Genomic DNA, 16,878 nt, shown 5'->3' on the forward strand with positions numbered 1-16,878 from the left:
TGGTAATTGTCTCTCATGTTCAGATGCTCATATGATATGTTTGTAGTCAGAAAATGAGCTCTTGATCCCAGCACCACTGATAAATATAAAAGGACAGGCTGGGAAGCCAAGGACATGTTGCCCTTTATATGAGAAAGCAGCAGGAATGCTCTGCCTTAGGAGGGGGAATGAAACAGTTGAGAGCTTATGGGTCGGGACTTATGGGCAGATCAAGGTGAGTGGTGTTGTGATGGGTATCTACTACAGACCATTTGATCAGAAAAAAAAAAAAAAAAGTAGATGAGGCCTTCTTCAGTCAACTGGAAGAAGCCTCACAGTCACAAGCCTTGATCATCATAGGAGATGTTAAAAAAAATCAATATTTTTGGAGGGCAGCATGGCAGGGCACAAGAAACCTAGGAGATTACTGGAGTGCGTAACTTCCAGACACAGCTGACTGAGCACAGCTGACTGACGGTGGGAGACACTTTGGTGGACACTTTGATACCCCAGAGGGCTGCGCTGCCATCCAGAGGGACCTGGACAGACCGGACAACTGGGTGGTGAAAAACCTCATGAAATTCAACAAGGCTAAGTGCAAGGTCATGCACCAGAGGAGGAATAACCCCAGACACTAGTACAGGCTGGGGACTGACCTTCTGCAGGGCAGCTCTGCAGAAAAGGACCTGGGCGTCATGGTGGACGACAAGCTGACCATGAGGCAGCAGTGTGCCCTTGTGGCCAAGAAGGCCAATGGGATCCTGGGGTGCGTTAAGAAGAGCATCTCCAGCAGGTCGAGGGAGGTGAGGCCACATCTGGCCAGTTCCAGTTCTGGGCTCCACAGTACAAGAGGGATGTGAAGCTGCTGGAGAGAGTCCAGCGCAGGGCCACAAGGATGATCAGGGGCCTGGAACATCTGCCCTAGGAAGAGAGGCCGAGGGAGCTGGGCCTGTTCAGCCTGGAGAAGAGAAGGCTGAGAGGGTATCTAATCAGTGTCTATAAGTACCTCAACGGAGGCAGTGAGGAGAATGGTGCTGGCCTCTTTTCAGTGGTGGCCACCGACAGAACTAGAGGAAATGGCCAGAAACTGAAGCATCAAAAGTTCCACAGGAACTTAAGGAAAAATTTCTTAACAGTGAGGGTGACAGAGCACTAGAACAGGTTGCCCAGAGAGGTTGTGGAGTCTCCTTCTCTGGAGATCTTCAAAACCTGCTTGGATGCAGTCCTGTGCCACGTGCTCTATGTGACCCTGTGTGTGGGGGAGTGTTGAACTAGATGACCTCTAGAGGTCCCTTCCAACCTTAAGCATTCTATGATTCTATGACATTTACAAAGAACTAGTTGGGTATGTGAAGGTTGGGGGCAGCCTTGGCTGCCATGATCATGATATGGTGATGTCCAGGATACTGAGAGAAGAGAGCAAAGCAAATACCAGGATCACAAGCCTGAACTTCAGGACAACAGACCTTTACTTGTTCAGGGACCTATTTGGAGGAAGCCCATGACATATGAATCTACCTGGGGGAAATGAGGTCCAGAAGAGCCAATTGATTTTCAGGGATCACCTCCTCTGAGCTCAAGTTTGGTCTATCATGACTTGCAGGAAATCAAGTGAAGGTGGCAGAAGATCTCCATGGATAGGCTTGAAACTCCCAACTAAACTTAAGGATAGTAAGGAAGCATACGAAAGGTGGAAGCAGGGACAGGTGACCCGGGAGGGATGGAGAAACATTTTCCAAGGATGAAGGGACAGGGTTAGGAAAATCACAGCCAAAATTTCATGTTTTTGTTTTTGTGAAAAATCTGGTGTGGGGATGAGAAAGCCAGTGAGATTCTTAAGACTAGTGAGATTCTTGAGACTCAAGTCTCAGTGTTATATTTGTAGGCTATGCTTCTTTTAGGCAGCCTTTTTTTATACAGCTCCTGAAAGATAACATTGTCTATTTTCAATTGTTTGTACAGCAGAAGCTCATAAAAGAGATGAAATTAACTAATATATTTGCTCTGCAGAATATCGCTGTGATAGTATTCAAAGTTATGAGAAAATAAAATTTGCATATTATATAAAAATGGTAACTGGCAATTTATACAGTAATAATATACAACATATTGTTCAGTAACATATGCATATTTTCAATTTCTCCATTTAGTGTTGAAGAAAGTTTCAAGACATTGTTCTGGGCTATATTTGGACTCTCAGAAGTTAAATCAGTTGTCATCAATTATAAACACAAATTTATTGAAAATATCGGTTATGTCCTTTATGGAGTCTATAATGTTACCATGGTCATTGTCTTACTGAACATGCTCATCGCAATGATCAACAGTTCATTCCAGGAAATTGAGGTAAAAATTCCATTTGTAGTGATATAACACTGTACTTTACTATAAGGAACTATCACTAAGCTCTGGAATAGTCAAGTAAATGGGAATTTAGCTTCACATGCTTGCAATAGTGAGAACTAAACTGGACTGAGAGATTACTGTGGAACTATATTATGTTCCCGGCAGGGATGTGCTGTATTACATGACTGTGAATCTTTCCTATGCCTCATTTGTAGTTATTATTTGAGAAGTGTCTCTCTTGCTGCAAGGATGTTCTTATTCTTCTGTTTTGACCTTGTACAGAAATCTTCAACAGTCTGTTTTTTTTTTTTCCATCTAAGCAAGCATTTCCCTGTTCCTCTGAAGTGAATAAAAGTTTATTATCTGGCAAAGTAATCAGTATAAACATTTACATGCAATGGGAAAAAAAAAAAAAAAAGAAGGAGACTAAGTCATTGTTTAGAGATCTCCAGAACTTCAGGCCATCCCAACCTCTCCTAGGGCATATCCTTGCCGCACCACAGCAAAATCAGGTTTCTGGTTGTGTGGCACTGTTCTGGTCCCAGATTCAGAGCTCAGTTTTGGGACCACAATGGCATCCAGCTTAAGCAAGAGCAGCTCATTCTCCAGGGAGGCTGGGATTCTTCTGACCAAAGAGGCCATAAGAAAAAAAAAAAATCAGGTTCAGAGCTCTGTAAAAACAGACTATTAGCCCCCCCCACAAATAAAATAAAATAAAATAAAATAAAATAAAATAAAATAAAATAAAATAAAATAAAATAAAATAAAATAAACCTAGTGACTGTATACATCTTCTAAAAATAGTTACAGTAATGTTGAGTCATGTCCCTGAGCATGAACCCAAACCTTTCTGCAAAAAAAACCCTTGAGCTTTACAGGAAGGAATAAAATCAGTGTTTTGGCCATTGTAAATGGTCAAGATAAAATATGATGATGACAGTAAGCCTGGTTTAATATTTCAGCAAGTGAAACAAATTATGTAAAATCATCAGACTGTCTTCTTTTTTTAATTTCAAAAATATTTAAAATATTATGTTAGTGGAAAATTGTTTCATATTCTTTACTGAACCAGACAGCTTTCAAGCAAGTAACTTGACAAAAAAGTGCTAGGGGATGAATTTGTGTGTTGCCATCAAGCTTTAAATCTAACCTTTATGCTAGAGCCTTAGTTCTTACTATTCTGTCTACAAACAGCAGCAAATAAAAAGTCTGCCTTTTTTGATCCTATACTGCAGATTAATAACTTAACTCCAGAGTAAGTGATGCTTAATTCAAATCCACTTATTTCTATTCTAACTAACTGCAATACTTTATATGGGTTAATTTCTATGGGATTCCGTATGGGTTCCACTCACTGAAGTTTGGTTTTCCGTGAGTATAAACAACCTCTTGATCTCTTTAAAATTAATCACTTCCCTTCCAAAACACTCAAAACTTACCTGCAGCTTCTTCAGTAGTCAAGATGGTATTAACATTGTATTAATATCAATGTTTTGGTTTTACAGGATGATGCTGATGTAGAGTGGAAATTTGCAAGGGCTAAACTTTGGTTTTCTTACTTCGAAGAAGGGAGAACTCTTCCAGTACCCTTCAACTTAGTGCCCAGCCCGAAGTCTTTGCTTTATCTCTTACTGAGAATCAAAAAATGGATCTGTAAACCATTTCTGTGCCAAAAGAAAAGTTTTCAGGAAGACGCAGAGATGAACAAGGTAAGTTTATCATATGTATGCTATTTCTAATAAAGCAAAGGCAATTTTCATTTTTCTTTGTTGATGTTTTTCTGGTGAATTTCCCATCTTCTTAGTCCAAGTGACACTTCTGAAGTCAGTGGAAAGTCAGTGGAAACAGACTGAATTCTTACTTTGTTTTTTAATGTAAACACTTTTTTCACATTTAAAACCACTTAAATTCAAAAATATTGTACTAAATTTAGAGTTTTTCCTGCTTCTTATCACTTTAGTGAGCTCTAGTCTAACCTCCTCCTCACAGTACAGTCAGCTGTGAAGTCTGACCAAGGTATTCAGGGATTTTTCCAGTTCAGTCTTGAAAACCTCCAAGGGCAGAGATTGCACAACTTTTCTTGGCAAGTTTTGCCATTGCTGGACTGTCCTCACAGAGAAAACTTTTTTCCTTATATCCAATCTCAAATTCTTCTACTTCAGCTTATGCCTGACATCTCTTGTCTCCCTACCGTGCACTGCTGTGAAGAGCCTCTGTCTCTCTCCTTGATGACCTACTGTCAGGTGTCCTCAAAGCTGTCTCTGCTCCAGGTTGAACAAGCCCAACTCCCCCAGCCTCCTCTTACATGGAAAGCATTCCAACCCCAGACATTTTGGCAGCCCCAGACATTTGGCAGTTTGGCACAGAAGTCACGGCAGTTTCTCAATGTCTTTCTTGCTCTCCATCAGTCCACCCAGAGACCTTTCCACAGTGCACCCCATCCAGGAAGTCCCCAGCCAGTGTTGTTGCAAGTGATTCTTCCCCAGGAGGGAAGAACTTTGCAGGACTTTGCATTGGTCTTTGTTGAATTTCATGAGGCTCCTTTCAGTCCCATTCTCCAGTCTGCACTGGAGTCCTGCCCTTGAGCCTCTTGAGTGGTCACCTGCCAGTTTGGTCTTGTCCCCAAACTTGATGGGAATGTGCTCTGACACCTCAGCTATCATCGATCCATCATTTCCCAGCTGTTGGGAATATCTCCCAGTTTCTGTGATCATTCAAAGATGATAGAGAGCAATCTTGAAAGGACATTAGCCTGCCCTCTCAGCACCCTTAGATGTAGGCCCATTGATTCCCTTGGATTTGCATGAGTTAGATTCTCTGAAGCAATCCTTCACTCTACCCTGATCCACTGCTGGTCATTCTCCTCTTCCTTGAGTCCTTTCACCAAGCACAAAGGCCTAGACTTTGTTGCTGAAGACTGAAGCAGAGAAGGCACTGAGTACTTCAGCTGTACCTGTTCCCTGTCACTGTGTTGCCCTCCCTGTTCAGCAATTGGCTCTCATTTCCCTTGTTCAGCCATTTACTGCTAATGTAACAGTAGAGGTTCTTGTTGCCCTCATCTCTCTCGTAAATGTCATTTTTAGGAGAGTTTTGGCTTTGCTAACATCATCCTTACATGCCTGGACAATATCTCTAAATTCCCCCTTTGTAAGTTAACTCTGCTTCCACCAAGAATGCAGCATTCTGTAATCTGTTTTATTTACTTGACAAGTACAGTAAAATGCACTTGATTGGACTCATTACTGTATCTAGTAGGATTATGTAAAGAGTTTATAGTCAATGCCTTTTCCTTGCAATGTATTGATATAAATTTATGAGAACATAGGGCACAACACATCTCATTAGGTGGTATTAGAAGTGTACAGACTGGCATTATAAGACATAAAGAAAGAATGTAAACAAGTTGACAAATGAGCATGTGGCAACATAACATTTGCAAGAAAAAAAAAAAGATGGGTTTGTAAAAAAAATACAGGTGGCAGAATCAAATGTGTCTGGATTTTTTTGAGTGGATAATTGTTAAAATAGTCAGTAGACTAATCCTTGTGTCTGTCATTTGCTCGATCAAATGACAGGCAGTAACATAATTAGCTGTGTCAGCACTTTGTTACAATTGTGATGGGCAGCTTTTCCATGACAGATATAATCAAGATTGTGTCTTCTCTGCCATATCTCCTCTGTTTAGCTCTCTCCCTTCCATTGTCACTGCTCTTTTTATTCCTGCACAGTTTTTTTCTACATTCCTGCTCTTTGACCTTCCTGTTCCTCACTCATATATTTATATTACTAGTTGAAGACTGAAAAAGAAGGAAAATAGTTTTAAGCATGGAAGAAAAAAAGATCAAACTATATGGAGAAACACTAAAATCTGTGCCTGTTGCAAGGTTCTGCTTTTGGCTAAACACATAATAGATTATAAAAACAAACATAGACACTACAAATGCTAGCACTAAAATAAAACTTTTTATTGACCTCAGATGTTCTGAGTACGCTACTGTTAATTTTTCTAGCATTTCACAGATCTTCATTTTATTTGAGGGATCCTATCCTAGCCTAATAATGCAGTTGATACCTATCAGAGGTGATATGGCATTTGCTCTAGTTTTTAATGAATCCAACATTTACAAAACATTTTTAAAGTTGCTTGATGTAAATTGGTTGACAAGGTTGTCAAAGAAACTATTCGAAGTTTCATTCTAAATGGAAAAATAGTCTTGTGAAGGAGAAGGTTTTTGGCTTGAGAGTTGCAGAACTTGTTCATCTTCCTGAGCTAAAAACCTACAGTGGCAAATATCCTGTAGAAGCCATTTTCTTGAAACACAGCTCTTCAGAAAGCAATTAATTATTAAAAAAATACCGCTCAAAACAACTACTCTAACCCCTCACTGAAAGGGATTTTTACTTGCCTAATATACAGCACAGTTGCTGAAATTCTCACAAGTGAACTCGGGTTCTGGGAGTTCAAAGTGAGTCATTTTCTGGGAATCCAACACATCTTGTCCAAATCCACACAATTTACTGGCATTCCAAGTCATCAGCTTCTTGCCACGACTGGATTTAAAACGTTAATGCAATGCAACACAAAACAGTTACTGTAATTACAGATGACTGTATTTAATTGATTTTCTAGTCATGGTAGAGAAGCAAGTTAAAACAAGAATGTGTTTTTCCCAAGAACAATGTTCAATGTGTACTGCATTTCTCCTTACAGTACTCCTGGAGGTTTATTTTGTTAGGTATTATATCACTGTAGTATTTAAATTGCCTTCTCCCACCCTTCTTCCCCCATAATTTCTTATGTGCTGATTTTCTATAAATATTAACTTAAAAATATGTGCGCCAATTCAGCCATTAATATGTCAAACTTCATTTACTACTGTAGTAGTTTTACGGAGAGGAAAAGCCATAGGCAAGAAGCTTAAAGACACTTTACAAATTTTGTATAGAAACAAAGTTATAACAAAATCTTGGCAATCTCTGCCACCAAGTGGTCAATCAGTACAGCCCATGATATGATGGGATAAATATTAATCACGTAATAATGTCTTCAGTCATTATTTTTACATATTGCAAATAAGTGTGATATAAATAGATAGCTAATGTTTTTAAAAGTATGTTTTTATAAAAGTAGTCAATCTTTCCTAATGAATAAGGAATCACTAAATTCTGTGTAAATTTTACATTGAATGCAATTCAGTATATTTCACCAATAAGAACCACCAATAAAAATATTTTCTTCAGGAAATACAATCAAAGTACAAATACTAAACAGAATTGAAAAAAAAAACTTAAATAGCTCCCTATTTGCAGATTTGTGAAGACTATTTATTGCAAAATAGTGCACTGCAAAAATGAGCATAAAATAAATGGAAATCCAGAAAACTGGAAAACTTCTAATGAGGACTCTCCGCAGGGTCTAGGAGAATGGAGAGTTTTAATTCTGTCCTTTTTGCTGATTAAGTGACCTCATCTGTTGGCTCATTCAGCAGTTTTGTACCTACAACTTACGACACCCAAAGCTGCATTTCTGGCTTTGGTTTGTGTTAATAAATTTAATGGAAATTAGAACAGAGCTCTAATAAGGCCCTCTGCTGAGACATTTATTTTTATCATTTTCCACCTAACATGAGGTGTATATTTATCACATATTCTGTATTCCTATTTCTGTTTATTCTACAATCTTAGCCACAGGCAAACTTCCATATGCATCAGGAGTCGATCGTGACTGGAGTCACAGGAGGAACAGACACAGGGAATCTGCAGCCTTCACTGGGAGCAGGCATTGAGTGCGAGCTACTGCATCGTGCCACGGCTGTGCAGCCGCACATGCACCCTATCCTAATCCTGCTTTCTTCACCACCCAACCATATGCCACTAGCGTGTCCCTGCTGTGATGCACTAAGAGCCCAGGTGCTCCAGTATGCTTAGCTCTAAGTGCTCAATATAGTAAAACACAAAGATGAGCAATATAAAACTCAATGAAAACACAAGATGATCCCACAGGATCTGAGGCACCAGACTCATAGTTCTTAAAAAAAAAAAAAAAAGAGAGAAGAAAAAAGTAACAATTTTATTGTGCCATGTGCAATTGCAAAGAAATGACTTTTTGATGGCAGTCTCACTTATCCCTCATCCAGATCATTCATGATTTTTTTTATATTTCACTTTCTTTTTCTCCCTGTTAGCACAATTCATTGTATTGGCCTCATATCAATCAATTAATATAATCCATTTCATCTTGACAATACTCTTTACTCTTATTGCAGTCAAACTGTTTCAGCTGAGTCTCAGTTCATCATTCTGTGATGTCCTTCTCAAAGCCATTAATCAGTAATGACTCCTAACGAATACATACACTATGCTCCTTCTTGGAGCGAGTTGAAGTGATATCTCTTTCTTTCAGCACAGGTAGTAAAGAAAATGCTGTTCAAAAGTATTCGCTGATGATTTGGTGGTTGTTAACATGAACTGCACCAACCTTAAGTCATTGATGCAAGTGAGGGGAAAAGCAAGCTCAAGTATTTTGTGGTAGAGGAGGCAACCTTCGTTACAAGCAGGAGCTAAGAAAGAAGGAAATGTGGCAATTTTGCCACCTCTCCTTCCTTTCCTTGGTTTCTCACATTCCCTGTGCTCCTACAGCAGCAGAACTGGAAGAACATGGCATGTGCTGGCATAGACTCCAGGTGAGGTAGGGCTCCCTCCTACTCCTCTGTGCATGGACACAGGCAGCAGTGAGTTAAGTTAATGTTCTATCATATTTGAAATATTTGCATGAGGTAATTTAAATGTATAATTCTTGTGTTTATTTATTTTTATAAGTAATGTTTCTGTTTCAGCTTGATCAAAGGAAGCAGTCAAGTGTAAGAAGCTCAGATGAAATACACTTAAACAGTTTGAACAATCCTCCAAGACAGTACCAGGTAAAACACAACTTCTGTTTAAACAAAATAAAGAAATAATACAGCTGATGGGTAAGACTGACAGCATGAGGAGTGTTTTGAATTTATTTTAGACAATATAAATAGAATTGAATTAGTGAATTAGCTAAAGCAGCTTAGCTTCATGAGGCACATTTCTATACTCCAATACCCCAAAATTACAGCTAACTTGCAGCCCAGTTTCTCTGTGGTCCTTTGTGGTACAGGATATATTTTTATTCTTTGACTCACAGATGACTGCAGAGTGCTTTTGCACAGAAATGTGTGAAGGCATTGAGAGATCCAGCACAACTACCCTGGTCAAGAGATTAGTTCTTTCCTTCCTCTCACAGTGCTACAAAGCAGATGGGAAGGAACAAGCAAGAGCTGCTTGGTCAATAGGAAAAGTGCAGGGTCCTGCACCTGGACAGGAATAACCCCAGGCACCAGGACAGATTAGGGGTTGATCTGCTGGAAAGCAGCCCTGTGGAGAGGAATTTGGGAGTCCTGGTTGAAAACAAGTTAACCATGAGGCAGCAATGTGCCCTCGTGGCCAAGAAGGCCAATGGGATCCTGACCTGCATCAGGAGGAGTGTTGCCAGCAGGTCAAGGGAGGTGATCCTTCCCCTCTACTGAGCTATGGTGAGGCCGCACCTAGAGTATTGTATCTAGTTCTGGGCTCCCCAGGACAAGAAGGACATTGAGCTTCTAGAGAGGGTCCAGCAGAGAGCCGTGAATATGATTAAGGGACTGGAGCATTTGTCGTATGAGGAAAGACTAAGCGAGCTGGGCCTGTTTAGTCTGGAGAAAAGAAGGCTGAGAGGGGATTTGATCAGCATGTTCAAGTACCTGAGGGGTGATGGGGCCAGGCTCCTCTCTGTGGTGGCCGGTGACAGGATGAGGGGTAACGGGTGTAAAAGTTGAAACGCAGGAAGTTCCATCTCCATGTGAGGAAGAACTTCTTGACTGTGAGGGTGACAGAGCGCTGGAACAGACTGCCCAGAGAGGTTGTGGAGTCTCCTTCTCTGGAGATCTTCCAGACTTGCCTGGATGCCACCCTGTGCCTGGTGCTGTAGGTGTCCCTGCCTGAGCAGGGGGTTTGGCCTAGATGATCTCTAGAGGTCCCTTCCAACCCTAAGCATTCTGTGGTTCTGTGATTCTGTAATAGAACAGGGCCATCTGAATCCTGCAAAAGGATATGAAAGAAATCCTGGAACTAAGTGTCAATGTCTTCGTTAACCATAGGATAAAAAAAGTGTGCCTTCTTAGGCAGGATAACTCTGCATCGCTCTAAATGTTATGCAGTGTGTGTACAGGTCTATTCTGTTTTTTTTTTTTTATAGCCAATTACGTTATGTTGTAGTGATAGATACTAAGATTACAAAACTATCCTATAAACATGAGGATGTGTGGCTTTGTATTTGAAACACTGTCATATTATTAGTCTAAACAGTACAGCTATTGACCTTGCAATCATGACAGCAATGATGCTCTGGAAACACTAATCTAAGATGATTCACCTCACAAGGACCTCTGGTCAAGCCTATTACTGCACAGACAAAGGCAGACACATAAACCTATGCATATTTGCTGTCTTGCAATGAAAACCAAAAAATATTGTGTTGTCATGGGTTACACCGTATGAAATTGTTAAAACCAGAGATAGATCCTCAAAGGTGACTATTTTGTTCTTTGTTGAAGCAATTTGAGCTAATGGCAGAATTAGGGGTAGGATTCAACTCTCTTAGAAAAGTAAAAATTTACAATTGAGCTGATTGGCCTTGGTCCCCTTAGAGAAGGGGTATTGCGGTTTGAAGGTGGGGGACAAATTTGGCGAGAGATGAATCCCTTTGCGTTCCAGACAGTCCTCAAAGGTTAGAAGGACTGGGGGTGGCTGGACTCGTCTCTTAATAGAGATACCAAATACCATGGTAACTATAGGTCTGACTCTGACAGTACCAGATTCACAGTCTGTCAACTGTAGGTCCAGTTGCCTTCAAAACAAGTAGTCAAGTTCACGAATAACACGATTTATTCAAATGCAACATTTAGAGAACAGGTTTCGGATATGGGTACAGGAAATTTTCTACTGCAGTGTGGGGTTCTTAGCTAGTGCCTAGTGTACAAATGCGCAATCATCACTCACCCCAGAAGATGGAAGATGGCTCTCAATCTTGAGGAGTCTCCTCAGGCAATGTCCTGACCCAAGGAGAGGAAAGGGCTTCAGCCCATCATGTAATGCAGAAGTTACGATGGAGTCTTCCCTCTCTACTCTTCCTTCTACTCTCTTCCTTCTTCCTCTTCCTTCCTCTTCAGTTCCTACTATAGTCCTCCTTAATTCACCTTTTATATATTTTCTTTTAGGTGGAGTTCAAGTGACTCTAGTCATACTTACTTTTGTTATTGATTGGTTTAAAAAGTCTCCTGAGTTAATCGAGAATCTAGAGAGTCTGCTCAGTGAAGAGTGGTTGTTCCTTAGAAGCGGGTAACTTTGGGGATGGGGTTGTGTATTGGTATTATAATGAGATTAGGATGAGGAGAAGATTGAGCAAAGTCCATCAGAAGGGATCTGCCGTCTGCCCCATTGTTGGCCCAGCACTGGACATCTTATTGTACTAAGCGGCTTATCAGCTGCGTGATACGATCAGGTTGGCCCTCTGCAGGGAGTACATCAGAGTTTGGCCACGGTGTCTTCACTCCGCTCCATCCTCCATTCACTCATCAGCTGCACAGCACAATCATGTTACTACGTCTGCAGGGAATCCAACAGTTAGGCCATTGTGTCTCCATTCTGCTCCACTCTTGGTTTACTCTTATTAATGTGTGCTAGGAGGCCAGATTGTGTTGCCAAGGTAATTGGGGAGAGGTAGATTTCACACATACATACTAACCATCCTGGAAGTGGTCTCTCACCATAAGCAAGCCTCTGTAATGCCAGAACTTCAGTTAGGTCCCAGTTTTTCTCTAATTTCCCCTTTCTCGAGTAATTCTCTCACAAGGGGGAACATTGAAATAATGTGATTTATTTGATCAGTTTTAGTGGAGATGGACTGTGCTTACAAGTGTCCATAGAGTTTAAAGTAATTGCCACTTATATGGACATTTACGTTATAAAGTATCTATTTTTTGTCAGGTGAGTCCCAGCTGAGGTGCCCAAATGATTCTGAGAATGTGGGTCCTGTTTCTCTAAGCCTCATGTCAGGAAAAAAATGACTTATTGGTTAAATTAAAATAAATTTTGCAAAAAGATTTCTTAATTAGCACTGCCGATTAGGGTCATTGTTGTCTTCTGACAGCAGTAAAGACTGTATATTTTCACCTGCATGGAGATCCAACCTCCAACTGAAATTAATCGTTCTCATGGATTCCAGTAATGGTATAAATTAAGGTTATGAATAGTAAGATGTGTTTAGTTTTCTAGCTTCATATACATTTGTATATTTTGGATAATAAAGTTTAAATATCTAATGTGGATGAAAGTAGAGATTTTTATGAAATATTCCTATACCTGGGCAAAAGCGAGCGTGAAATATCTGTAAGAGTAGATTGCGTAGCCATTACATTGAAATTTCGTAGCAATATTAGAAAGTCCCGCTATTAAAACTTCTTTTTTTCTTTTCCGCAGAAAATAATGAAGCGTCTCATTAAACGATATGTACTGAAAGCTCAGATAGATAAAGAAAGTGATGAAGTCAATGAAGGTGAGTTTGTTGATGATTGCATGCTTTTAATCAAGAATCAAAACAAACTTCTTAAAATGGTTACATATGCCACCTGAAAACATACTTTCAAAATACTCAGTCATAAATATACTTGACTTGCAAGTGCAAGGTGTGAAATTAATGTGAAATTGAAATTAAAGTAGAAATGTGACTATGGATCTCTGCTGCTCTAGCCAGCTGAGTGCTCACATGTCAATAGTGTTGCCTCTTCAAGTGTGGCTGCCTTTAGTACAGTTTTTCTGGCTTTTGAAGGCTTTCTGGTGACACTCCCAAATGAATTCTCCCTTGTGTGGTCATATGTGCTTATAAAGAAAGCATTCATATAGTTCAGCCTTCTTTTTGGTGTGGTTTATGAGCTGGAAATGCAGAAGTGGCATCATTCCCAAGGGAATGCACTTCGCAGAAATGTTCACTTGTTTTTGCCTCCCTCCGATGATGGAGAAATACCGAATGCAGCAGGAAAAGCAGAGGCAAATTCTCTTCCTGACAGCATGAGCCTGGTCTTTCTTGACCATGGGCTCTTGCGTGCCAGCTGCTCACCCTCTTGGCAAGGGTGAACTCTCACCCTCAGCTAGGTGAACTGGTGCGATCTCCCTGCTTCAGACAAGCCTTCAAACTTGTCTATGTCCTGTACTGCATCTTCACGGTTCAATCAATCAGCCGCCATTCACCAACAGGCCACAAAACATCTTACTTTTTCTGGTTCAGCAAAGAAATACAGAAATAATATTATGCTTTGGTAAGTGTGAGACTGGGTATGCTATTTTTTTTCCCTTCATCCCTTAACAGTGTGACCTCATTTCTCCTACAGGTGAACTGAAGGAAATTAAACAGGACATCTCAAGTCTCCGTTACGAACTCCTGGAGGAAAAAACTCAAAATTCAGAGGACCTGGCAGAGCTAATAAGGAAGCTTGGGGAAAAATTGTCAATTGACCCAAAGGAAGAAGATAGCAAGAGATAGCCTAAATATTTCAGAAATACAACAAAATCTTAACAATTCACTTAAAGCCATATTTATGTTTTTCTCAAGTCTAGTTCACATTGCCAGAACAGAAATTAAATCATTTCAGCTCTTTATGAAGAAAAAAAAAACACAGTGGCAAATCCATTGTGTCTGTGATAAATATCACTTGAGTGAAGGTATTTATTTATTCTCTACCTGCTGAAGAAGAGTTAATTTTAGCTCATTTTAATATTCAGCTTACCTCTTTTAAAATGCCATAGAATCTTGATAAACCCAGTCACGAAACATAAAAACATAAAGCTAAACCTTTCCTACATTAAACAATTTGCAAATTTCCATTTTGTAGACATTAATGTGTATAGGTTAACAAAGCAAAAGAGGAAAATTCCAGGCTTCTAGATATTTGTATAAGAATCTATTTTGTTTTTCAAAAGAAATCATTCCCAATGAGAAAAAAAAAATCAGCCTTTCTTAAAATCTGCAGGATTTGGAAGTAACTTATTTGAATGTTTCCTTGAAGAGATCAGTAGTTTAATACTCAAAGCACTGTGTTATACTATTCCCTATTTAAATCTCTATTACTGCTCAATTGTCCTGTGAGATACCTGAGTTCTAATGGGAGGTAGTGCATTAAAAGAGAAATATTTTTCACAAGTTTATTGAAAAGCTATTTCTGAGGCCTGAAAAAAACACTCTTTTAATCCAGATATACTTTATCCTTGAAGATCTCATCTCCTCAAGAATTCCAAACTTCTCCAGCTTTTGCATTGTGATTTAAAACCCCTCAAAGTGCAGGAAGATCTGGAGGTAAATATTTTAACATGTGTATTGAAGTGGGATGAAACTAAACCATGAGATGTAAACATTTACTCTGAATTCAAGGAAAATTGTGCATTTGGCATAATGATTTTCACAGTTAAAGTTGTTTTAATAGTTGAAATTTGTTCAAATTTGTCCTTATGAAAAGAAAACAGGTTGTTCCAGTGGGATTATTGTAGATAATCTGTGGAATTTCATTCCTTGACATTTTTTTTTCTTTTTTTTTCTAGATATCTCAATTCCTCTGTTGCGTTTCTTACCACATATTATTTTAGGGTTCTCTACTCTTCTTTAAATTTGGTTAAAATAAGTGAAAGGGCTCTAATGTTTTTTAACAACTTAAAGATGTATAACACATCTGTAAAAGCCTCAGATGTTTAGGAAACAAGGCTAAAAATGGCTTGTCAGTAATCGCTTTTAAATTAGCTTTGTGAAACTTATTTATTGTGGAATGTATCAGAATGTTTCCACCTCTCCCTTTCAGACTTGAGGTGTAAAAAGATTATTTTAAAAGTGTTTAGGTTAGTTTCTAGCTGATTTAACTGATAATCCTTTTTAAAAATTGTTGGTGATGTCATTATGTATATTCAGGGGAAAAAAAAAAACTGTGTTAAAAATGTCTTTAAAACAGATAACATATAAACACATAGAGGAGAGGAGTTCTGTCCTGCCTCGAGTGCAGTGAAAGTTATTATGGAGATCAGCCTTCCCAGAGGATATTTATCACGATTCTGGGGAACTTTTTAGCCTTACACTTAGCCTATTAGTTTACCGCTAGTGGAGCATGTGGGACAATCTGTGTGCTGTTGGCCTCAGGCATAATGAACTCAGGGTTTAGAAACTTTTAAGGACTCTTCCTCTGAAAGAGGAGAAAAAAAAAGAAATTTTCAAAGGTACTAGAACAGTGTCTATTAAAAACCACAGGGTGTTGAGCTGGAAAAGTATGGGCTACAGAATAGCCAATTTAACTTGCCTTTGATTATTAAAAAGCATTACCTCATAATCTGCAGTGTTTCCTATAATGATCAACAGGGAGTACTGTAGACTCTGAGATGACCTTATTGGTTGGTCTTAGCAGAAAGCAGAAATGCCCCACTTTTGGTCTCAGACATGGTGTAGCAGTTAGAGGTTATCTCACTTTGCAAGTCAAAGTGAAGCCAGCTCTTTTCAAGTTCCTGCCTATATCTCTAGGCTGAAATTGGCCAATGATTTTTGAGTTACCACCTGAAATATTTTGGCCCTAGCTTTCTAAAACAGTGAGCACTTACAGCTTCAGTGAATGTCCACATGAGAGATCATATTGCTAAATGTAGATTTTCCACTGCTAACAAACTCTTTTGAAAATCTGTTGGCCAGAACTTAAAGGTAAAAATTGTAGTCAAAGCTCACTTTCAGAAGGAGAAAGTCTTTATTTTTGGTCATTATAATGTGCGATCTGGATACACAGTCTAGTGCTAGATCATAATAAAAGATCTCCATAAACCTAATATGAGCCAATGGCACTCAAGAACAGTAAACACAGTTTAAGGTCGAGGCACTTTTAAAGTTAAGATTTTTATTACAGAGGCAAAACAGACACTGTGAATTTGTTTAAGCCCAAGTTTTGACTTACCTTAAAACTATGAGATCGTAATGTATATATTGTATTTCATGAAGATAAAACATAAGAATTTTTTAATTCGATGAAGATATTTTGTATGTAGTTATTACTATGGAACAATTTGTTAAATATATTTGAAGAGGTCTAATGCCAAATGTAGTGTGACAAACAATGTAGTATTTAAATGAGCACTATACCAAATATATTATTCTGATAAAAATTAAATGTATGAGACTCAGAATACCGTGTAATGCGTTGTGTGAATATGCTGGTCCTTCACTCCTGGGAAACTTTGTCAACTCTTGCTTGAAAGGGAACAGTAAGATGAATATGGCTAATTGTTTCAACTTTCTAGTCACTTCTCTAGTCTTTTCTCACTGTGTGCTGCAATGAAATAAGGCCTCGTTATTGGGATGAGGCCTATGTCTGCGAGGACAGCGGATGTCATACAATGATACTACAATGCAAGCTTAAGGTTGTCAAGACTTACAGAAACAGGTCCTGAGTAAGAGCTACAGGATTTCACATA

General features: G+C 39.1%; 1 protein-coding gene across 1 annotated transcript in view; it reads left to right on the forward strand.

The window, feature by feature from the left end:
• Positions 1-14,160, forward strand: part of TRPC6 (transient receptor potential cation channel subfamily C member 6) — a 99,698-nt gene extending 85,538 nt beyond the window's left edge. The window contains exons 8-12 of the mRNA XM_088522331.1: positions 2,130-2,325; positions 3,831-4,034; positions 9,162-9,245; positions 12,868-12,943; positions 13,776-14,160. Coding sequence (XP_088378457.1) covers positions 2,130-2,325; positions 3,831-4,034; positions 9,162-9,245; positions 12,868-12,943; positions 13,776-13,927 — 712 coding nt within the window. The 3' untranslated portion in view covers positions 13,928-14,160. The remainder of the gene's footprint in view (positions 1-2,129; positions 2,326-3,830; positions 4,035-9,161; positions 9,246-12,867; positions 12,944-13,775) is intronic.
• Positions 14,161-16,878: the final 2,718 nt, after the last annotated feature.

Source organism: Tinamus guttatus, unplaced genomic scaffold (genome assembly GCF_059628265.1).
Source record: "Tinamus guttatus ecotype Peru unplaced genomic scaffold, ASM5962826v1 Tinamus_guttatus_pri_ptg000150l, whole genome shotgun sequence".
Classification (NCBI taxonomy): Eukaryota; Metazoa; Chordata; class Aves; order Tinamiformes; family Tinamidae; genus Tinamus; species Tinamus guttatus.